We start from the raw sequence: 23,689 nt of genomic DNA, 5'->3' as shown, positions 1-23,689 counted from the left end.
CTCACAGCCTGGCAGCTCCACAAAGCCAAACTGAACACATGAATTACAACTCAGACTTCACCTGACATGTGAAATTCCCTCTGTCCCTTCACTACACCCACTGCAGGCAGGTGTTTTCCAAAGGGGCTGCACCACCTCACACAGTCACTGAGTTATCTGCCCAGGAAAGAGAGAGGAGTAAGTTATCAAGCCAGAGGTTCAGAGAGTTTGGTACAAACTGAGTGTAAACACTGAGTAACCTTTGGAACTTATCTGGTTTGGGGTCCAGCATTTAATCAGGAGTCAAATATGTTCTTCAAAAGTAACCCCTGAAAGTTGAGGGAAGCAGCACAAAGTGCTCAGAAGTTGCTCCCATAAATCAGGGGAATTTCTGCTGGATTTCTCAGCCACTTACACAGAGAGGATCTCCTGGGAAGTGGAGTAAGCTGGGGGAAAACTCAGGATAGCACTGAAATTCCAATGGCTTCTCCCTGCCCAGGGCTGGACACTCACTCACAGCCACAACTCACAGGTTATGCTCACTCACAGGTGAGCTGACACCTCCTACCACTGCACCCTTAACTCTTCACAGGATTAGTAAATCATGTAGAGTAGCAGCACCAAGCAAGAAGGATTGAAGGGAAGGAGGAGAAAACCATGGAGGTCTGTCCCTGAAAAACTCCCAGGTGTACACAGAGAAAACAGGCCAGAGGAGGAGCAAATTTCCACTGTAAAATCACAGTGGAATAGGGAGATTTTACATCAGAGCTTGCAGGAGGATGAAACAAACACAGAACTGGCAGCAAGGACAAAGGCAAGCTCTCCATGGATTCCTGAAGTTCAGGGTTTTAGCAACAAAGACCAAATTCCCAGAGCTTGGAGAAGTGCTGAGCTGGAGGATGCAGCACAGCATTCCTATGGCCATTACATTCCAGGTCACATCTGAATTGCCATGGAGCTCCAAGCAAAGCTCCACAGCATCCATGGAGACAACTGCAAACTCACTGAATGTGAGCCAGGGCTAGAGAAAGAAAAGATCAACATTAAACCATGTCACAGGGTGATTAATGAACACCTGAAATAAAACACACAGAGCTACCTTGAAATAATTGTGTCCTTCTGTAGCAAAGTTACTGATTAAAAGGGAAAAAGAGAGAAAATTAGAGTTAAGCTAAAATTCAGCTGGTTGCTCCTCACCCTTCCAGGCTGCCCAAATTTCAGAAGGAAAGGGAAGAAATTCTAGTGCTGAGAAAAAGTTTAGGCTGAGAGATGGAGTTTGCACGTGGTTGCCTCTAACCCAAGGGCAAAGAAAAGATGAATCAGTTCAGAAAGAGCAAAACCCACCCTAAATAAACCCTCCTGAAAATCGGGATCAGGTTGCCACATGCAGTAAACAGATAAAGGCTTCCAGAAATAGGTGCAAACATTGCCCATTGCCGCCAGGTAAGCGCCTTAGATGGTGCTGAGGGAGCCTCCCCAGGCTCCAGGGGTGGGTGAAACTTAATCCCGGCAGCTTCTCCAGCCTCCCTCCCTGCCCAGAGCCAACATGGAGCTGCCTCCTGCCACCAGAGGCGTTTCCCCGAGGGAATTGTCAGGGCCCCGAGCAAAGCAACTCCACACACATCACCGGGCAGAGGTTGGGTATCAGTGGGGATGGTTTGGGTTGGAAAGGGCACCCGAGGCCATCCCATGGCTAGGGAATACCTTCCACCATCCCAAACCCTGTCCAAGTTGGGACAATTCCAGGGATGGGACACTCAACTTCCCTGGGGAACCTTCCTCCCACTGAACAATTCCTAATACCCATCCAAACCCATTCTCCTTCAACCTGAACACCTTTATCCTGCCAGTCCAAACTCTCCTGAACATTATCCCACCTTCCTGGAACTCCCTTCTACTCCCAGCTCCATCCCAAGCCCTGAACATTATCCCACCTTCCTGGAATTCCCTTCTACTCCCAGCTCCATCCCAAACCCTGAACATTATCCCACCTTCCTGGAACTCCCTTCTACTCCCAGCTCCATCCCAAACCCTGAATATTATCCCACCTTCCTGGAATTCCCTTCACACACTCCCAGCTCCATCCCAAGCTCTGAACATTATCCCATCTTCCTGAAACTCCCTTCACCCACTCCCAGTCCATGCCAAGCCCTCCTGAATATTACCCAACTTTCCCTGAAAGTTCCTTCACACACTCCCACCTCCATCCCAAGTCCTGAAGATTATCCCACTTCCCCTGAAAGTTCCTTCACACACTCCCACCTCCATCCCAAGTCCTGAATATTATCCCACTTCCCCTGAAACTCCCTTCACCTTCTCCCATTCCAAGCCCTGAACATTATTCCACCTTCCCTGGAACTCCCTTCACACACTCCCAGACACATCCCAAACCCTGAATATTATCCCACCTTCCCTGAAACTCCCTTAACCCACTCTCAGCTCCATCCCAAGCTCTGAACATTATCCCACCTTCCTGAAACTCCCTTCACCTACTCCCAGCTCCATCCCAACCCCTCCTGAACATTATCCCGCCTTCCTGGAACTCCCTTCACCCACTCCCAGCTCCATCCCAACCCCTCCTGAACATTATCCCGCCTTCCTGGAACTCCCTTCACCTACTCCCAGCTCCATCCCAACCCCTCCTGAACATTATCCCGCCTTCCTGGAACTCCCTTCACCCACTCCCAGCTCCACCCCAAACCCTCCCCAGCTCCCCGGCACACGCACCTGGCGATGGGGCTGCGGCTCACGGAGCGCTTGGAGGCGAAGGGGCTGCTGGAGCGGCGGCGGCCGTAGGGGCTCGGGGACCTGCCGCTGTAGGAGCCGCTGCCCCGCTCGTAGCTGGACGAGCGCCTGCGGCTGTAGGGGCTGACGGATCGCTGCCGCCGGCTGTAGGGGCTGGGCGAGCGGGCGTTGGACTGGTAGCCCACGGGCTCCTTGTAGGGCGGGCTGAGGGATTGGCGGCGCGAGGAGCCGCCGGGGCTTTTCCTGTAGGGATCGTAGGTGCTGGAGGTGTGCGAGCGGGGCGGGCTGAGGTCGTACTCCTGCACGTAGGAGGCTCCCGAGGGGCTGTCGTCCAGTTTGGGGCTGTCCGACCATTTCCTGTGAGGGCTCCTGGATTTCCTCTTGGGGCTGTCGACGGTTTTGTAACTTTTGGGAGCGTCCCTTTTGCGATGGCTTTTGCTGCGCTCTTTGTGGCTGGACTTGAGCTCCCGCTCCTTCCTGGATTTCTCCTTGTGCGCCTTGGCCGAGCGCGACTCCTTGTTGCTGCTCTTGGAGGAGAGCGCCTTGGGGTGCTCCTCGCTCTCCAGGAGCCTCTTGGAGGATCCCGATACCCTCTCCTTGGCGGACCTGCTGGAAGCATCCAGGCTCTTTTCCAATTTCCTGTCCTTCTCCGCCTGTTTGCTCTTCATCAGCTCCCGGAGCCGCTTGTGCTGGTGGTGCCGGTGCTTCTGAGCCCTCTCGCTCCTCTCCGCCCTCCTCTCCTCGTTGTCCCTCCTGTCCAGCTTGAGGCCCACATCGTCCGAGAAGGTGTCCGAGTCCGAGCTGATGTCATCGTACTCCACCAGCGGCTTGATCACCGCTCCCAGGGGCGCCGCCGCTTCCTGGGCCGCCAGCGGGGACTCCTTGGAGTGCCTGGACTTGTGCCTCTTGTGCCTGGAGCCCGCCCGGTGCCTCTCCTTGCTGTTGGAGCTCCCGCTGCCCGGCTGCGAGGACCCCCCGCCGCCGTCCTTCTTGCCCCCATGTCTCTCCGGATTTGGCATTCCTCCCCCGCTGCGCTCGGGAACGGCGAGGGGGGGACTCGGCGAAAGCCCCGAACTTCAAACTCCCTCCGCGCCCGCCCCTCGCACCATCCACCCCGGCCTCGGTCCTCTCTCCTACATGAGGAGCGGGGCCCGAGGCCCCGGAGGAGGCGGGAGGGACGGGGAGGGGAGGGGGGAAGGACCCGGGAGGGGAGGGGGAAGCGCCGCGGCCTCACCGCCTCATCCGAGGGGCCCAGGCCCGGCGGGCAGCGCGGCCGCGGGGGCGCCCCGGGAAGGCGGGGCCCGGGCCCGGAGCGCTGCCCGCGGCCTCAGCGGCGGTGGCGGGGCCTGGGCGCGGATCCCCGGCCGAAAGGCCCCGGAGCCGCCGCCGCCCCCGGCCCGGCCCCAGCGCTCTGCCCGAACCGGAGCGGCGCCGTCCGGGGGCACCGCCAACTCTCGCGAGACCCGCCCGCAACTCTCGCGATAGCGCCGCCGCCACCACCCCTCCCTCCGCGCGAGTCCTCCTCGTCCGCGAGTCCTCTCGGAGATGGGCGGGGGCGCGCGCTCGTCCTCTCGCGAGAGTCGCGGAAATCGCGCGGCCGATGGCGGCTTCCCAGCGAACTTTATTGGGGCGCGGGGCGGGGACAGCGCCCCCTAACGCCCGGCCCGCAACAAAGCTCCATGGCGGCGCTGCCGCCCCGCTGGCCCGGCCTCTCGCCGCTCTCCCGCCGCGCCGCGCCGCGCCGCGCTCTAAAGCCGCCGGCGGCTCGCTGTCGGGTAACGGGCGGTTAATGCTCCGTTAGGGCTGCACACAGCCCGCCGCCGCGCTTGCAGGAAGCGGAGGGGGCGGGGCGTGCTGGCCCTCAAGCCACGCCCACCCCCCGTGGGCGCGGCGGAGTCTCGCGAGAGCGCGGGAGCGCAGCCGCGGGCGCAGCCATGGCGGCGGCCGCCGCCGTGTGAGGGCGAGGGCGGCCCGGCCGCCGCCGCCGCTCCGCGCCCGCTGCCGGTCCCGCTCCCTCTCTCTGTCCCTGCAATATGAAGGCAGCGCCGGGCAGCGCCGAGGGTGAGTGAGGGGCGCGGGGGGTCCCGGCGGCCCCTGAGGGAAGCAGCGGGCCCGGTGCATCCCAGGCTCCGGTGCTGAGGTGTCGCCCATAAGGTGAACCGGGAGAGGGTCGCAAAGGCGATTTGAGGTGTCTCTGTGGTGAGGAGGGACCGCGGAGCCGGGCCTGGTTATGTGGGGAAGGCTGATAGGAAATCATCAATCCCTACAAATGTCTCCAGTCTCTGCTCGCTTCTCAGGCAGGACGAGGAGCAATGGCCAGAAACCGAAACACAGCCAGTTCCACCTCGACTCGAGGAAGATTTTATTTGCTGAGGGTGTCAGAGCCCTGGGACTGCTGCCAGGGCAGGGTGTGGATTTTCCTCTCTGCAGATATTCCACACCCAGCTGGGGATGGGAATTCTGCTCTCTCTGGGATTCTGCATTTTGGTTGGGGAAAGGGTTTGGACCAGCTTCCCACTTCAGCATCCCGTGTTGGTGCAGCTGAGAGATGTAAAGATTTGAAACCAAAACCCCAGAATAGCTGGGGTTGGAAGGGATCTTTGGAGATCACCCAGTCCAACCCCTCTGCCAGGGCAGGGGGTGCAGGTGGGTTTGGAATGGCTCCAGAGCAGGAAACTCCAAAATATCCAGCACACATTCCTTACACTTGGATATGGAGGACTCAGCATGAGGTCTGTGGGCTGGGAGAGCATCAATAAGAAACACAAACTGTGGAAATTTGGCAGGTGGAAGTCACAGCATCCTGTGAGGTGACACTAAAATGTCACGTTTGCCTTGGACCCTCTGGGGCTGGGGACAGGGTTTATTCTGGAATCATGTCCACCAGGATTTTTTTTTTTGACATTGGAGTGTGGAATACTCTGTGTCTTGGAAATAAAATAAATAAAATACAGGATTTGAGTGTTCCTGGAGGCCTCTTTGTCACCTTTTGGTCACTCAGGCACTGCTCTAGCTCCTCCCAGCACGTGGAGCTTTGTCCTGCCTGTGGAGCAGCTCTGAGGGGACACCAACTCTCAGCTCTGAGCTAATTGTGGGGTCATGGAATGTCCTGAGCTGGAAGGAACCCACAGGACCATCAAAGCCCAACTCCCATCCCTGCACAGACACCCCAACAATCCCACCCTGTGCCTGAGAGCACTGTCCAAACACTCCTGGAGCTGTCACTGGAATGTTCCTCAGCATTCCCTGGAGAACCTGGCAGTGCCCAACCACTCTGGGGGAAGAACCTTTCCCAAAATCCAACCTAAACCTCCCTGGCACTGCTCCAGCCACTCCCCTGTGCCTTGCTGTCTATCTGAGCACAGAATTTGTGACAACTGGGATGACTTATTTGAGATTTTTGATGATGGAAGGTGTGAAGGAGTTTCAAGAAGTTGAGAGAGAGAACAAGGGGAAAATCCAGGACACAAAACTCCACCTCAGTGCACCATGTTTCCTGACCCAGACCCTGACAGAACTGAACCTGCTGGGGCCACATCACTCAGGGATTGTGCAGAACAGGAGCTGGGCATTTCCCAAACAGGAAAATAGGATTTTCATCATCCTTTAGTTTCACCAGCTTGGGATATTCCATAACATTTACCTCACCTCCAGGTCTGGGTTAAACCAACACTAAGCAAATTCTCTGAAGTCATCTTCAAGGTGGGAAAGGATTCTTAAACTGATTAAAACTTTCTTTTTGCTGACTGTTGCTGTGTCACAGAGGCAGAGAAGCTGAACAAGATGAGCTCCCTCCTGGAAAAGCTCCACTCCAAGTACAGCCAGAACAGACCCTGGACAGAAACCATGAAGTTGGTCCGGCAGGTCATGGTGAGGCTGCTCTGAGCAGGACCTGATGCTCTTACAGATTAATTGTCAGCTCAGTGCCAGGAAAAGAGTCAAATCTGTGTTTTCTGCTACTCATCTCCTTCCAGGATATTGTTTTGTGGAGCAGTTTTTAGTGACACTCAACACTCAAGTGTTGGCTTAGTTAAAAATAGGTTGGAAATATTGGTCTGGGTGGGGGAAAGAGGAGCAGGAGGCAGGGGAGAGCTCCAGCAAAGCCTCCTGCCCATATTCAGGTATTAAAAGTTTCCTGGCTCTTTATTTTACTGTCCTTACTTCTAAAACTCTCATCTTAGATCTATCAAAAAAGTTGTTACATTCTGTTCTTACAGGTGCTTAAAAGAAAATAACTCAATTCCAGGCCTGCCTTTGTAATCTGCATGCAATCAGATACTGACCACCTACAGAAATCAGGATGTTGTAATTTGGGACTGAAACTTAAGCTGCTTTTAATTATCTAAATTAACCTCACTTGACTGCTCAAAAGTTGTCTAATTCCCTCCTATTGAGATCCAAAGGAAAATGACATTTTTTTTCTTCTGTCTGCCCAAGGAAAAACGAGTGGTGCTGAACTCAGGGGGACACCAACACCTGGTGAGCTGCTTGGAGACCCTACAGAAGGCCCTGAAAGGTTGGTGTGTGCTCTCCACAGGGTGGAAAACCCTATAGAAAAAGCACATAAAAAGCACACAGGGGTATTTAATATTCAGGGGTTCATCAGCACACTGAGCTCAGTGCCAGGCAGGACAGTCAGGACTGGCTGTGCTGCTTTTATTGGGAAAATCCTCTTTTTCACCAGAGCAGCTGTGGCTGTCCCATCCCTGGAAATGTCCCAGACCAGGTTGGACAGGGCTTGGAGCACTCTGGGATGAAATCCCTCCCAAGACAAACCATTCCAGATGTGAGTTCCCACACCTGGATTCCATTTGCAGAGGAAATTCCATTCTCTCCTTGCACTTTGGGAATATTTGGGTTTCTCTGTGCTGACCCTCATGTCTGTGTTTAATCACAGGTCCTGTGCAGCTGCACATGGGACAGTGGGAGGGAATCACCAGCTGAGATTTGGTTTATTCCTTAGGGAATGTGGGATCATTCCCCTAAATTTTGGTTTTGTCCCCTCCATGCAGTGTCATCTCTGCCTGCCATGACCGATCGCCTGGAGTCCATCGCCCGGCAGAGCGGGTGAGGCTCCTCCTCAGGCTCAAGAGTTCTGCTGCTTCCCTGCCCCAGCAGAGCCTTGTAGGGCTTGGGTTTGGGAGGTTTTGTGCTTGGATTGTGGGATTCTGTGTGCCTGGATTTGGGGTTTTTGTTGGAGTTGTGGGGTTTTTCCTGCCATGCCTGGAGTCCATCGCCCGGCAGAGAGGGTGAGGCTCCTCCTCAGGCTCAAGAGTTCTGCTGCTTCCCTGCCCCAGCAGAGCCTTGTGGGGCTGGGATTGGGGGGATTTGTGAGCTTAGGTTGTAGGGATTTGTGTGGTTTGATTGGGGTTTTTGTGTGCTTGGATTGTGGGGATTTGTGCTTGGATTGTGGGATTTTATGAGTTTGGATTGTGGGGGTTTGTGTGCTTGGATTGTGGGTTTTGTGTGCTTGGATTGTGGATTTTGTGTGCTTGGATTGTAGGGTTTTATGAGTTTGGATTGTGGGGGTTTGTGTGCTTGGATTGTGGGGGTTTGTGAGTTTAGATTGTGAGATTCTGTGTGCCTGGATTTGGGGTTTTGTGAGCTTGGATTGTGAGATTCTGTCTGCTTGGATTTGGGTTTTTTGTGTGCTTGGATTGTGGAGTTTTGTGCTTGGATTGTGGGATTTTATGTGGTTGGATTGTGAGGGTTTGTGTGCTTGGATTGTGAGGTTTAGTGTGATTGAATTGGGGGGGTTTATGTGGTTGGATTGTGAGATTCTGTGTGCCTGGATTTGGGATTTTGTGTGCTTGGATTGTGGGGTTTGTGTGCTTGGATTGTGAGATTCTGTCTGCTTGGATTGTGAGATACTGTCTGCTTGGATTTGGGATTTTTGTGTGCTTGGATTGTGGAGTTTTGTGCTTGGATTTGGGATTTTTGTGTGCTTGGATTGTGAGGTTTAGTGTGATTGAATTGGGTGGGTTTATGGTTGGATTGTGAGATTCTGTGTGCCTGGATTTGGGATTTTGTGTGCTTGGATTGTGGGGTTTTGTGTGCTTGGATTGGGGATTTTGTGTGGTTGTATTTTGAGATTCTGTGTGTTTGGATTTGAGGTCTTTGAATTTTGGAGTTTTGTGTGCTTGGTTTGTGGGATTTTGTGTGCTTGGGTTAGGGAGGTTTAGTGGTTGGATTGTGGAAGTTTTTGGGGGTTTTGTGGGGTTTGACTGGAGGGATTTGTGGGGGTTTTGTGGGATTGGACTGGGGTTTTTGTGGCGTTGGATTGGGGGGTTTTGTGGGGGTTTTTTAGTGCTTGGACTGGGCAGTTTTTTGCGTGTTTTGTGGGAGTTTTGTGTGCTTGGATTGGGGATTTTCTGGGGTTGGATTGGGAGGTTTTGTGGGGGTTTTCTGGGGTTGGATTGGGAGGTTTTGTGGAGGTTTTTTGGAGGTTTTGTGTCCATCTCACAGCAATTTTTGCTCTGTTCCTCCCAAGCCTGGGCTCCCACCTGAGTGCGAACGGCACCGAGTGTTACATCACCTCTGACATGTTTTATGTGGAGGTGCAGCTGGACCCCACTGGGCTGCTCTGTGATGTCAAGGTGGCTCACCATGGAGAAAACCCTGTGGTGTGTATCCCTGTGCTTTTGGGGTTTATTTTGAGCAGAGGAAATAGGTTTTGTTTATTCCCTTAGACTCAGAGTTCCACCCTTGCTGCTCCTTCTAATGGGAATCTAATTTTCCTTCTAAAATCCTCCATGGAGTAGTTTGCTCCTGTGGGATTTTCTAATCTATGCACACTATAGATTCAAAATTATTTGAAGAAGTTACCTCAATGTTTCTGATAATTTTATGGAAGTTATTGCTGTGTTTTCAAGGAGAGGAAAGGGAAATTATTCTTACAAAGCTCAAATCTGACAATAGAAATTTTTAAAATTTCTAATGCTGGGGTAAAATGGTTTTACTGCCCTTGTACATGTGGAGAAGAGTTTGAATTTGGTGTTTGATTGGCCTCTCCTCAAAAAAGCTCATCTTTAATATCCCTGTGTAAACCTGGAGTGGCTGCATTCCACACTGACATCTTTGTGTGTTCTTTCCTTTGCAGAGCTGTCCAGAGCTGGTGCAACATCTGAGGTGAGTGACAGGGGTGGCTTGTTGTGTTTTCTCTTTGCTCTGATGATCTGATGTTATTTGATGTCTGGAAACACAAAATTCTTCACAACTGTTCCTTCCCCACCAAGTGTCTTCACTTCTCCAGGGGATTTTCTCAGATTTTTTGGCTCAGATCTTGTGATTCTGGCTGCTGTGCAAGGTATCTTCAAAGCCCACAGCACATTAAAGCTGAATCATTTAAAGGATACATTTTCATGCAGCAAGTTGTTATTTTTTTTTTTTAAGTGGCTCAGCATCTTTCTTAATGTCACTTTTTAAAATGAACCCTATCTGTTAGTAATTTGAATATTTGGTAACTTTTCTTCCCTTTTTCCTTTCAGAGAGAAAAATTTTGATGAGTTTTCAAAGCATCTGAGGGGACTTGTGAATCTGTATAAGCTGCCAGGGGACAAGTAAGTACAGGATATATTTATATCCACATATATAAAATGAGCCAAGTTTAGAATACATTTATTTATACCCACACATATAAATGAAAAAAAAAACCCTCCAAGTTTGTAGGTTTGCACTGCACAGTTCCTTTCAAAATTTCTTATATTGTTTTATTGTTTGTTTTTTTGTTTTTTCCCTAAGCAAACTTAAAACTAAAATGTACTTGGCTCTGCAGTCCTTGGAGTTGGATCTCCAAAAGATGGCTGGGATGTACTGGTAAGTTTGTAAATATTTATAAATGCTTAGAGCTCTGAGAAATTCCTTTTTAACTGCAGGAAGAGAATCTAAAAGGCAAAATAAAAAGTTTGTAGCTAGGTGGGTTCAGTGATTTTGTGTTTTAATTTGAGAAAGCTTTTGGCCATGTTTCACTGCTGTAGATTCTCTGATAAACCAGCCATGCTGTGGAGGGTCAAGCAGCTTTTGTTTTTCTTGTGCAATGTGAAATTTAGGATCAATCTCTTTTTGGGTCCCAGAAATGTGAATTTTGAGTTGAATTCAGTCTCAGCACATGAATTTTGGCTTCAGGTGTGGCTGTGGTTTGTTTCAGACTGTGATTTCCTCTTGCAGGCAAGCCACCAATGCAAACCCCCTGGACAAGATCCTCCATGGCAGTGTTGGCTATCTCACCCCCAGGAGTGGAGGTACCTGTGATTCACTCTTAAAAAAAAAGGGATTAACAACAATTTATTTATTCCTGCTCCTCAGTATGGGTGATAGTTTCCACATTAACTAATGGAAAATAATAAAATAAAAGAGAGACAGAATCTTGGGGTGTTTGTGTGGCTTTGTGGGGATGAGCAGGCTGATTTCTCAGGATGTCTCATCAGGAGTTTCTCTCCCCCAGGTCTCCTGATGAACCTCAAATATTATGTCTCCCCCTATGATTTATTTGAGGATGGCACTGGAGCCCCCATGGTTCTGCATGAGAACAATGGTAGGTGAGCTGTGGAGAAGGGAAGGAAGCAGAATTCCAGCCTGTCCAGCAGGACAATCACTCTGGGACTTTAAACCCTGGTGGGTTTGAAGAGCCCAGGTTTGAACTCTGGCTCAGGTGTGCTGGAGTTGGAGCTGAGCTCTGTGGGGTCATGGGGTCACACTTTGCAGGCAGAGCCTTTTCCCCTTGCAGTCAAATCTCATTTTAACATGAAATTTGTTTTGTTGTCTGAATAAAACCACAAAATCCCAGAATGGTTTGGGTTTTGAGGGAGCTTAAAGCTCATCCAGTTCCAATTCCCTGCCATGGGCAGGGACAATTTCCACTATCCCAGGTTTTCCTCAGGGCCCCATCCAGCCTCATGCCTCTCCCATCCTACTGGAAGATTGTTTTGATGCATGGACATCTGGCTCTTGTTACAATGCCAAAACCAAGCTCCAGTTGTCAGGGTAAAAAGAGGAGGAATTTATCCAAAATCATTATTTGTTTTGCTTTGCAAAGAGCAAACTATGAACTCCCGAATGTGTTTGGAAAATATTTTGAGAATGATGCAATTGATCCACCTGGCAAGAGGGAAATGGAGCTTTGGGTAGAACAGTCAGTTTGGCTGTTGTTCATTTGGTCCTTGGGGGTGAACAGTGAACTCTTGTGGAGGGAGCCAGAGTGATATTTTATAGAATCACAGAATATTTTGTATGGGAGGAAACCCTAAATCTCATTCACTTCATGGGCAGGGACACCTTCCACTATCCCAGATTGCTCCAAACCCCATCCAACTTGTCCTTGAACACTTCCAGGGATGGAGAACATATTTAATTCATATTTAATCCACAAACCTTTCCACTGGTGGGTTTTTTTTTCCATCAGCTCATGTCCTTGTTGGGTTCTTCCCCTGCAGTTCCTCGCTCGCTGGGTATGAACGTGTCGGTGACAGTCGAGGGAACCATGGCAATGCACAAACTTCCAATTGCTCCACTCATCATGGGCTCCCATCCTGTGGACAGCAAAGGGTAAGGGCAGCACCCCAGGCCAGCACTCAGCTGGGGGATTGTCACAGCATTTGGTGAATTCCACACGTGCTGCCTTCAGGCCAAGAAATGCCTGTTTCAGGTGTTTCTGAGGAGGGCCTTCATTTCTCAGGTGTAACAGCATGGATTGGAGCAAACATAAATGTTATGTAAGTGACAGCAGAAGCCCAACAGCTCACAGCACCTCTTGTTCCTCCCAATCTTCCAGAACTCCATCTTTCTCCTCCATCACCAGTGCCAACAGTGTGGACCTGCCAGCTTGTTTCTTCCTGAAGTTCCCACGTCCCATTCCAGTGTCTCGAGCTTTCATCCAGAAGCTGCAGAACTGCACAGGTGGGTTCACACCTGCCAGTCACATCTCTGGGGTTTTATCAATGTTCCCTCTTTTCTATCAGTAAATCCTGGTGTTTTTTAGCATGTGCCAGGGGAGTTGCTTGGGGTTTTCAGTGAAACTTGCACCCTTGGCTCCCAGGTGCCATCATTCCATGCTGTCCTGTCCCCTCAGGTATCCCACTGTTCGACACAGCTCCCACCTTTGTGCCCCTGTATGAGCTGATCACACAGTTTGAGTTGTCCAAGGAGGCTGATCCTGTGCCCCTGAACCACAACATGCACTTCTACGCAGTAAGTGTGAGCTCCAGCCAGCCTGGGACACCCCCACAGCATTCAGGGCCTTCCAAGTGGGGTAAACAAAATGGGCTCTGTGCTTATTCACTGATAAAACTTGTTCTTCAAGCATTGGGATTCAGGGCTCTGGCACAGGTTTCCTGAGATGTTGTGGCTGTCCCAGCCCTGGCAGTTTCCAGTGTTGAGTTGGACAGAGCGTGGAGCAATCTGGGGTGGTGGGAATGGTCCCAGTCTGTGGTACTGGGTGGGGTTTAATGTCCTCTCAACCCAAACCATTCCATGATTCTGTGATGACCATGGTACTTAGGAAAATTAGGTATTGAAAATGATTTGATGTTGTACAGCTTCAGGAGAGCAGAGAGGCTGAGCCTTCCCAGAATCTATTCCTTCCTTTTTTGATGTGTGTCTGAATAAATTGCAGTATTTTAGGAGAAATCCTTAAATTTGGGGATGAGTGAGAGGATTATCTGCCCAGAAGAGATGCCATCAGTGTGAAACTTTTAGTGGGAATAATGAATGCTGTTGGGCAGTATTTCTGAGGAATTAAAATCATGTTTTCCTTGTTCAGAGCAGAAGGAAAACATCCTCAATGTTTATCCCTATCAACCAGAAAGGTCATGTGGTGTCAGTGACATCTGGGCACTGCTGGATGTCTGTTACCCCCTTCTGAAACAGGAATTGTGTCCTGGTTTGAAGGACAGGTGTCTCTCAATAAAGGCAGGAGCTTCTCTTTGAAATGGAGAATATAAACCCCCTCCCTCCAAATTATTATAATTTTGAAATTAAGGGGCTCTCAGGTAGATATGGGAATTAGGAATAACAGTTCTTCACTAGGAAAATTAAAATAGAAGTATTACAAAGAACAATCCCCAAACCCTGCCAGAGTCAGAATCCAAGCTGACACAGTCAGTCAGTCAGGGTGGTGGCACAGTCCCATTCCATGGTGCTGCATCCTCCTGCAGGGGCAGATGTGGCTCAGCTGGAGCAGTGCTCCTGGAGAAGGTGCAGTTTCCTCTGGAGCTCCAGGGATGATGTGGAAGGGTCTGGCTTTCCTCTGGACTCCAGTGGAAAGATGGAAAATCTCAGTTTTTATCTGGGCAGGAAATGTTTGGCTCCTCCCCTGGCTGGAGCATCTCCCAGTGGGATGATGGAATTTTATCAGCCATGCCCTGGGACTCACTGGCCATGAACAGGAGATATCTCCTGGAGGGAGGATGGGCTGTGGAAGGATAAAGATGATTGCCCAGCTGGTTTAAAGATGGCCCATTAGCAGATAATGTGTGCCAGGAGATAAAGATCACTGCCACACCCAGTTTTAAACAATGGCCCATTAACAGGAGATATCCCCACAGAGATAAGAATCACTGCCACACCCAGTTTTAAACAATGACCCATTAACAGGAGATATCTCCTGGAGGGAGGATGGGCTGTGGGAAGATAAAGATGATTGCCCAGCTGGTTTTTAACACCTGACCCATTAACAAGAGATATCCGCACAGAGATAAGGATCACTGTCCCACCTGGTATAACCCCTGGCCCATTAGCAGGAGATATCTCCCAGGGAGATAAGAATGGCTGCCCCACCAATTTTTAACTATTGCCCATTAACAGGAGATATCTCCCGGATGAAGGATGGGCTGTAGAAAGATGAAGATGACTGACACACCTGACCCATTAACAGGAGATATCCCCACAGAGATAAGAATCACTGTCTCACCTGGTTTAACACCTGACCCATTAACAGGAGATATCTCCTGGAGGGAGGATGGATGATGGATAAAGATGATTGCCCAGCTAGTTAAAAGCAGGCCCATGAACAGATAATATGTGCCAGGAGATCACTGTCACTACCCCAACCCTTCAACATCAGGTGACAAAATCCACATTTCTGGGCACATCCTGTATTGCACCCCAACACAGACTGTTTGTCAGGCTCTCCCAGGACAGCAACACTGTTACTTCCTGAACAAGGACGCTCCTCTCCCGGACGGACGGAGCCTGCAGGGGACTCTGCTCAGCAAAATTGCCTTCCAGCACCCTGGCAGGGTGCCCCTGATCCTCAGCCTGATCCGCCACCAGGTTGCCTACAACACCCTCATTGGCAGCTGTGTCAAGAGAACAGTCCTGAAGGAAGGTGGGTGCCCCTGAATGGCCAAAATATCAGTATTGGTCTGACAGCGGTGGATAAAATCCTCTCTAAGAATTTATTCATTGGAGGTAATCCTCTAATACACACTGCAAAATCACAGGTGATCACAGAGTTTATTTATTGACAAAGGATTCTAACAAATATATATTCATAATAACAGCCCCTCCCATCCCTCACTTCATTGGTAATTAGCTTGAATTGAGTATTGATTGACTTCTTAATTTAAGTCTGGCGTTGTTTTTGTGGGGAGGGGTCTTCAAAGGAGGAAGTAAGTTGAGTCTTCCTCACCCAAAACTCTTGACTTTTCTATCAGTGACAATACAAATAATTTCAAGGGACAGTCCAGTTTTTCAAAGAATGGGTTTCTGGTTGCATTGTCCATGTTCCTTTGGTTCTGCTCACTAGTTTCTTCTTTTCCCATTGTAAACACAGCTGAGCAAACATAAAATGACAGACAATCAATTATTTAAGTTTCAGATAACTATCCCCTTCTAACTTTAATTATTTTCAGCAAGGTAACTAAAATCCTAATTTTCTAAGATTAGTGTTTCACCCCCTCCAAAAAAAAAATGAAGTGGGAATTATGGACTTTGGGCAGTTTTCCTCATAAAAACAAAGTCTGCTGCTTCCCTTATTTTTTCCCCCTCTGTTTAGGGGTTTTGAGGCTCTGGTACATTGTGGGAGAAACAGAACTTTTGGACAGCAAATTAACATGATTATGCAGAAGCTGATTTATTGTTTGCTTTTTAGCTTTAATTATACATTTTAAGATTACTGTTTACACAACTATGCATTTTTTGATTGGTGTTTTTATACTGTTCATGTGCTTTGCACAAAGCTTTTCAGGTACAATGATTGGTGGTTGTTTAAAATTTTACTGCCCACCTTTATATTGGATTTTTAATTTCAGTATTCTGGTTTTTAGCTCTTTTTCTCTTGATTTAGTACAATTTATGTTTTAATGGCTTTGAAGGGTTTTAACAAGTTGCAGAAAAACACCCGAAAATGGTTTATTTTGTGCACTAAGAAATAGAAGTTAAGCATGTGAAGAAGCAGAAAAACAACTAGGCAGCAAAATATGGAGAAAACAGCTAAATATGGAGAAAAATAGCTAAATACAGTTTGGCTGGTGCATGACCTGGACTTGTTCAGACAAGACCCAAATTTGTTTTCACTAGAACTCATCTCCACTGTTCCCTCAGTTCATGGTTCTCCTGTCTTTCAGATTCTCCTGGGATCCTGCAGTTTGAAGTTTGTCCTCTCTCTGACTCCTGTTTCAGTGTGTCCTTCCAGCACCCTGTGAATGACTCCCTGGTGTGTGGTGAGTGGGCTCAGGGGCAGCAGGAGCAGCATTTTTTGGGAGGGCTGGCAGGGTTTTCACTGCCTGTGTGCAGGATTTTGATGTCTCCCTGCTCTCTTGCAGTGGTGATGGATGTGCAGGACTCCAGCCATGTGAACTGTAAGCTGTACAAAGGGCTGTCTGATGCCCTCATCTGTACAGATGATTTTATTGCCAAAGTTGTTCAAAGGTAAGCTGGGATTTTGTCTCACCTTGTGCTCCCAGTCACACAGATGAGTTCTGCTCCATCTTGTGTTTGTCCAGCAGTTCTGGAGCTGCTCTGTGCTTGTTTGGAAGAGAGAAGAACTCAGTGCCATGCTGAAAATTCAATGCCAGGCATTGAACTACAGCTACTTATTTTTGAATGTGGTTTCCCTCACCTCAGTCACATTCAGAACAGGGCAGGACATTCACAGGGCACAACTCTCCTGTCACCTTTTGAGTGGGAACCACTGGTTTTGCTTGCAGCATGTTATAGATTTGTTATCCCTGAGGAGAATGTGATGTTATCACCAGAATTATTGGTTATCACTGATTTTTGAGCTTAAAAAGCTGCCCCTGCCCATGGCAGAGGGGTGAGACTGGATGAGCTTTAAGCTCTTCCAACCTGATCCATCCAAGGATTTTTATGAGGTTGTAGGAAATCAAGTTTGCCAAGCTTTGATGAAGGTGTTTTCTGCCAGAATTGGAGTAACAACCCAGATTCCTTCATGAAGACAGAACAAAGGGGAATGAAAACTGAAACAGTGGCTCTAGGTGGGATATTGGGAAGAAATTCTTCCCTGTGAGGATGCCCAGAGCAGCAGTGGCTGCCCCTGGACCCCTGGCAGTGCCCAAGGTCAGGCTGGGCAGGGCTTGGGGCACCCTGGGACAGGGGGAGGTGTCCCTGCCCTGACAGGGGTGGGACTGGATGGGCTTTAAAGCCCTTTCCAGACCAACCCATTCCATGATTCTATGATGGCACCCTGTGCTTTGTAACTACCAGATAATGACCTGTCAGCTATCAGTTATTAGGGATAATTGATTCATTCTCCCTCTGTGATTGCAAGTGCAGGTGAGTAGGGGTGTTGGGATAAGAGTGAATCCAAGCAGACTGGATAAAAACTGGACCTGCTGCTGCTGTGCAAACCCCTGAGTGCTCATTTCCCACCTGCTGGAGGTGTAAAATCTCCCCAGTGAGCTTTGTGGGGGCAGGCAGCCCCACCCTGACCCTGTGCTGTGTCTTGCAGGTGCATGTCCATCCCTGTCACCATGAGAGCCATCCGTAGGAAAGCAGAAACCATCCAAGCTGACACACCAGCCCTGTCCCTCATTGCAGAGACAGTTGAAGACATGGTGAAGAAAAACCTGCCCCCAGCCAGCAGCCCAGGGTATGGCATGACCACAGGCAGCAACCCAATGAGCGGGACCACCACCCCAACCAACACTTTTCCTGGGGGGCCCATCACTACTTTGTTTAACATGAGCATAAGCATGAAAGAGAGGCATGACTCGGTGGGCCATGGGGAAGACTTCAGCAAAGTGTCTCAGAACCCTATTCTCACTAGTTTGTTGCAGATCACAGGGAATGTGGGGTCTACCATTGGTTCAAGTCCAACCCCTCCCCACCACACACCACCACCAGTATCCTCACCAGCCAGCAACACCAAGAACCACCCCATGCTCATGAACCTTCTTAAGGAGAATCCCCCTCAGGATTTCTCCACTCTGTATGGGAGCAGCCCTCTGGAAAGGCAGAACTCTTCCTCTGGCTCCCCCAGAATGGAAATGGGCCCTGGGGGGAATAAACAAAAGAAAAAAAAATCCCGCATGCCAGCCGACAAACCCAAGCACCAGACTGAGGACGATTTCCAGAGGGAGCTCTTTTCCATGGATGTTGACTCCCAGAACCCCATTTTTGATGTCAACATGACTGCAGACACCTTGGACACCCCTCACATTACTCCAGCACCCAGCCAGTGCAGCACTCCTCCCACCACATACCCCCAGGCTCTGCCCCACGCCCAGCCCAGTATCCAGAGGATGGTTCGCCTGTCCAGCTCGGACAGCATCGGGGCCGATGTCACCGACATCCTCTCGGACATAGCCGAGGAGGCCTCCAAGCTGCCCACCACTGCTGAGGACTGCCCACCCATTGGGACTCCAGTCAGAGACTCTTCTAGTTCAGGACATTCACAAAGTGCCCTCTTTGACCCCGATGTTTTTCAGACCAACAGCAGTGAGAATCCCTACACAGACCCCGCTGACCTGATCGCGGACGCCGCTGTGAGCCCCAACAGCGACTCCTCCAACCATTTTTTTCCAGATGGGGTAGATTTCAACCCTGACTTGCTGAACAGTCAGAGCCAGAGTGGTTTTGGGGAGGAGTACTTTGATGAGAGCAGTCAGAGCGGTGACACTGATGATTTCAAGGGCTATGCCCCCCAAGCTCTAACTAATTTGGGGGTGCAAGTTTTGGGGGCTGACGGGGGGGAAAATAAATTTAAGGGGAGCACTCCATCCGATACGGTGGATTTTAGTATTATTGCAGCTGCCAGCAAAGCACTGGGGTCCTCTGACATCATGGAGCACCACAGTGGAGGTCAGAGCCCTTTGCTGAACACGGGGGATTTAGGAAAAGAGAAGTCTCAGAAACGGGTAAAGGAAGGCAATGGGTCTGGAGGTGCCATGGCAGGTGCTGGCATGGATGGGAAGCCAGGGAAGCGCAGCAGGACCCCGTCCAGCGATGGCAAAAGCAAAGAGAAACTTCCAAAGAGGAAGAAGCAGGAGACAGATGGGAAATCTCCATCCCACAGCTCATCCAACAGGCCCTTCACGCCACCAGCAAGCACAGGTGGGTCCAAATCTCCTGGGAGTTCGGGCAGATCCCAGACTCCTCCCGGGGTAGCTACTCCTCCTATTCCAAAAATAACCATTCAGATCCCAAAAGGAACAGTGACTGTTGGCAAACCGTCTTCACACGGCCAGTACACGAGTAGTGGTTCTGTCACCTCCTCCAGCAGCAAAAGCCATCATAGCCATTCTTCCTCCTCCTCCTCTTCTTCCTCCTCTTCAACCTCAGGCAAAATTAAAAGCAAATCAGAAGGGTCTTCTGGCTCAAAGATGAGCAGCAGCCTGTACTCCAGCCAAGGCGGTTCTGGTTCGGGTCAGTCCAAGGGCTCGGCGCAGTCGGTGGGAAAACCAGGATCCTCCCCCATCACCAAGCACGGCCTCAGCACCGGCTCTGGCAGCACCAAGATGAAACCTCAAGGAAAGCCATCATCCCTCATGAACCCTTCCATGAGCAAACCAAACATTTCACCATCCCACTCCAGACCCTCGGGGGGTTCTGACAAACTCGCCTCTCCCATGAAACCCGTCCCAGGCACGCCCCCCTCGTCTAAAGCGAAGTCGCCCATCAGTTCAGGTTCTGGTGGGTCCCACATGTCTGGGACTGGGTCGAGCTCGAGCATGAAGTCATCTTCAGGAATGGGATCTTCTGGGTCTATGTCACAGAAACCGCCTCCCTCCTCCAATTCCTCCACGGCCTCTTCATCATCCTTTTCATCCAGTGGGTCTTCCATGTCTTCATCCCAGAACCAGCATGGCAGCTCCAAAGGCAAGTCCCCGAGCAGAAACAAGAAACCATCTCTGACTGCAGTCATAGACAAGCTGAAACACGGGGTGGTGACGAGTGGGCCTGGCGGGGACGACCCCATGGATGGGCAGATGGGGCCCAGTTCCAATTCCTCAAGCCATACAATGTCCTCCAAACACAACATGTCTGGAGGGGAGTTCCAGGGAAAGCGGGAGAAGAGCGACAAGGAGAAGTCAAAGGTCTCAGTTTCTGGAGGATCTGTCGACTCCTCCAAGAAGAACTCAGATTCCAAAAACGTCGGAAGCACTGGAGTGGCCAAAATCATCATCAGCAAACACGATGGTGGCTCCCCTAGCATTAAAGCCAAAGTAACCTTGCAGAAACCTGGAGAAGGAGGTGGGGACGGCTTGAGACCTCAAATGGCTTCATCCAAAAGCTACGGCTCCCCCTTGATCAGCGGCTCCACCCCCAAACACGAGCGCTGCTCCCCCAGCCACAGCAAATCCCCAGCCTACACCCCCCAAAACATCGACAGCGAGAGCGAGTCGGGCTCTTCCATCGCCGAGAAATCCTACCAGAACAGCCCCAGCTCCGACGACGGCGTGCGGCCCCTGCCCGACTACGGCGCCGAGAAACACAAGAAACACAAGAAGGAGAAGAAAAAAGTGAAGGACAAAGAGAGGGACAGAGAGAGGGAGAGGGATAAGGACAGGGACAAGAAGAAATCGCACGGTATGAAACCAGAGAGCTGGTCCAAATCTCCCATCTCGGCCGAGCAGTCGCTGGCCATGGGCAGCAGCTCCATCCTCTCGGCAGAGCGGCCGCCCCGCGCCAGCCCCGAGTTCCTCATCGGAGAGGAGGATGATGATCTCATGGATGTTGCTTTAATTGGTAATTAATTTGTCCCCACGTCAGCTGGCTGCAGGTCTTTGAGGGGAGGAAGGGCTCGTCGCCGATTTGCCGCGCTGATCGTCACGGGGTGTGTTTGGAGAGGAGGGGGAAAAAGGGATTTCTGAGAATTTCAGATCATCGAGGTTTGTGCAGAAGGATGTGAGTGCCAGAAACCTGTGGGAACTTCACAAAAAAAAAAAGTATTTCCAAGGTATTTCTGAGATCCAAGGTTTGTGCAGAAGGATGTGAGTGCCAGCAGACTCTGGGTACTTATCTTCACAAAAAAAAAAAAAGTATTTCCAAGGTATTTCTGAGATCCAAGGTTTGTGCAGGAGGATGTGAGTGCCAGCAGTCTGTGGGTACTTTTCTTCACAAAAAAAAAGTATTTCCAAGGTATTTCTGAGAATTTCAGGTCATCGAGGTTTGTGCAGAAGGATGTGAGTACCAGCAGACTGTGGGTACTTATCTTCACAAAAAAAAAAGTTATTTCCAAGGTATTTCTGAGATTTTCAGGTCATCAAGATTTGTGCAGAAGGATGTGAGTACCAGCACCCTGTGGGTACTTATCTTCACAAAAAAAAAAGTATTTCCAAGGTATTTCTGAGATCCAAGGTTTGTGCAGAAGGATGTGAGTACCAGCAGCCTGTGGGTACTTCCCATTCTTCCTGAATTTATGAGTATTATCATCCCCTGTCTGAATTAATGGGGATGAAAGTGAGTGTGGGAATGTGGGAGCAGCTCCCAAATGGGGCAATCAGACATAGGCTGGTCTGGGAAATCCCAGTCCCTCTGCCCTCTTCCCATTCAGGATAAGCTCCTTTTGGATGTAGGAAATTTTCAAGTAATTATTTTAGGAAATGTTTTAGAGCTGGGTTTTAATTCTTTGGAAGAAGGAAAAACCACGAGGTTTTTAATTTATTTTATCCCCACTGCATTCCTTCATTCAATGGCATGAGCTGGGCACTGTGTCCTCATGGAAATCAGGATTTTTATCCCAGCTCTGAGGGATTGCTGCTGCCTTGGGTTTGCCTTCCCATTTCTTTCAGCTATTTATTCACCTCCATGTGGAAACACCTCGTGCTCCTTGTTTTTCCCCCCAATGGGAATTTGGGTAGAGCCTGTGGCTTTGGGCAGCTCTGCAGCTTTGGTGAAATTCCAGCAAATCTCCATGGAAAAGGAAGGAACTCCTGTCTGCACCAACAGTCCCAGAGTGGGATCAGAGTTACAGAAGTGTTGATTTCCTTAAAAGATGGATTTTCCCCTTTTGGCTGGAATTAGGAGCATGACTCAGGCATCCTCTCCAGGCTGATCTTGTGGTCCCTGAAAGGAAAAGAGACTCAGGAGAGTGTTTTATTTTTAAAAGCAGCTTCATCTGATTCACTGAAGAGGAATGTGGGAAATCAGGAGTTCTGCAAACACATCTCCTTTGGAATTATGTACTGAGCAGGATCCTGCTGCCACTGGATTTCCCTGTGGGAATGAGGTTGTGCTTCACCTTTGGGGATGCAGCATGAAAAGGTGTCAAGGATTTGAGTTTCTTTTAAACCACTGAAATTTCCCATCCTGGGCTGATCCCCCAGGAAAGCTGTTTGGTTTCCAGCTTTTTGGAAAAGTTTTTTTAGTAGGTTGCCAACAATCCTGTTAATTGTAGGGATTTTTCACCCCTTCCTGCTGCCTCCAATTTAATTCCAAAGCTCCTGCAGAGTGTGGAATTTCTCCCAAGCTTCCCCCAACTCTGGAGAACTTTTCCTTCTCATATTTTCCAATATCCCTTGCTCCTGGTGTCCTGCACACCACAAGCTCCCCCTCAGCAGAGCTTGGAACGATAGGAAAATGGGAATTAAATCCAAATGCTGATACCTGACAGTGTTGGAATTGGAGATTGGGGTGCTGCAAAGGGGATGTCAGGAATAAAATCCCACAGGAATTCAGCTGGAGATCCTGCTCCAGTGGCTCTGTGTGGAGCTGCCTGCCCCCATCTCCTGGTTTTATTTTCACAAAAACCCTTTGATCCCCTCTGGCACAGCCAGCCTTCCAAAAGAAGCACTTTCAACTGGAATCCAGGCTGGGAATCCCCCAGGATGGGCTTGTCCTCAGCCAGAGCTGTGTTTTCCTGCTAAAAATTGGAAAGGAGACCCCATTCAGCAGCAAAATTGAGACAAAAATCTGTTTTAAAGGAACAAGCTGCACTCATTTCCTCTCCCCTCACCCAGACCAAAGCTCAGTATCCAAAATTCCCCCTGTGGAAGGTGGGAACAGAGGGAACAGCGTCTCCCTCAAGCACTGTGGGAGGCAAGAGTCCCAATTTTAAAGCTTTTCACCCCAATTTGGTGCCCTGTCCCCTTCCAGTGACGTCATTGCTGGGAGAGCTGAGGGGCGTGGCCACGCGGAGGATTTGGGGTGTCAGTGCTCGGGCTCGGAGAAAATGGTTTATTTTTGGAATATTTTTGCTTATTCGCAATTATTTTACATCTTTCAGTATTCAGAAAGATAAAATAAAGTGAAAAATTAAATATAAGCCAAACCTTTTAATCTCAGGTGGCGAACACGGAGATTAAAAGAAACTTGGTTCTTTCCTGGATTATCATGATGTACATAAATCCCTGGCTGGAAAATCGCTGGAATTGTAAATATCCCGCGGCAGTTTTTTTGGGGGCGGAAAGTGGAATTTCGACTTTTTTTGGAAATATCGCAGAGAACACGTTTATTTACACGCAAATAAACCCCTTTGGTACAACGCGGTGTGCGCTGTGTGCTGGGGCGGGGGAGGGGCGCGGGGGCATCCCCGCCACGCTTGATTTTCCCGCGAGAATGACGTCAG

The 23,689-nt window shown here is 49.8% G+C and overlaps 2 protein-coding genes across 3 annotated transcripts in view; one reads left to right on the top strand and one right to left on the bottom strand.

Annotated features, from left to right (window-relative positions):
* Positions 1 to 4,497, bottom strand: part of CDK12 (cyclin dependent kinase 12) — a 31,177-nt gene extending 26,680 nt beyond the window's left edge. Inside the window, 1 exon segment of the mRNA XM_079327570.1 lies at positions 2,707 to 4,497. Coding sequence (XP_079183696.1) covers positions 2,707 to 3,743 — 1,037 coding nt within the window. The 5' untranslated portion in view covers positions 3,744 to 4,497.
* Positions 4,498 to 4,611: 114 nt separating this feature from the next.
* Positions 4,612 to 23,605, top strand: MED1 (mediator complex subunit 1; the record flags this gene model as incomplete). 2 transcript variants are annotated; one of them, XM_079327567.1, is made up of 18 exons in its annotated part: positions 4,612 to 4,785; positions 6,488 to 6,594; positions 7,162 to 7,240; positions 7,737 to 7,791; positions 9,215 to 9,347; positions 9,824 to 9,852; positions 10,212 to 10,283; positions 10,465 to 10,539; positions 10,891 to 10,964; positions 11,168 to 11,257; positions 12,156 to 12,267; positions 12,494 to 12,618; positions 12,791 to 12,909; positions 14,845 to 15,046; positions 16,287 to 16,382; positions 16,485 to 16,590; positions 17,630 to 20,902; positions 21,401 to 23,605. In XM_079327567.1, the coding sequence occupies exons 1-17, from the start codon at positions 4,758 to 4,760 to the stop codon at positions 20,874 to 20,876; spliced, it is 4,749 nt and encodes a 1,582-aa protein (XP_079183693.1). In that variant the 5' UTR covers positions 4,612 to 4,757. The 2 variants fall into 2 exon arrangements, with proteins under 2 accessions (XP_079183693.1, XP_079183694.1); XM_079327568.1 differs by lacking the exon at positions 21,401 to 23,605 and having other exon boundaries at positions 17,630 to 17,770; positions 17,948 to 20,876.
* Positions 23,606 to 23,689: the final 84 nt, after the last annotated feature.

Source organism: Erithacus rubecula, assembly GCF_903797595.1.
Source record: "Erithacus rubecula genome assembly, chromosome: 27".
NCBI classification, from domain to species: Eukaryota; Metazoa; Chordata; class Aves; order Passeriformes; family Muscicapidae; genus Erithacus; species Erithacus rubecula.
The sequence above is the reverse complement of the archived record's forward strand: the minus strand, read 5'-3'. Positions and strand labels throughout refer to the sequence as shown.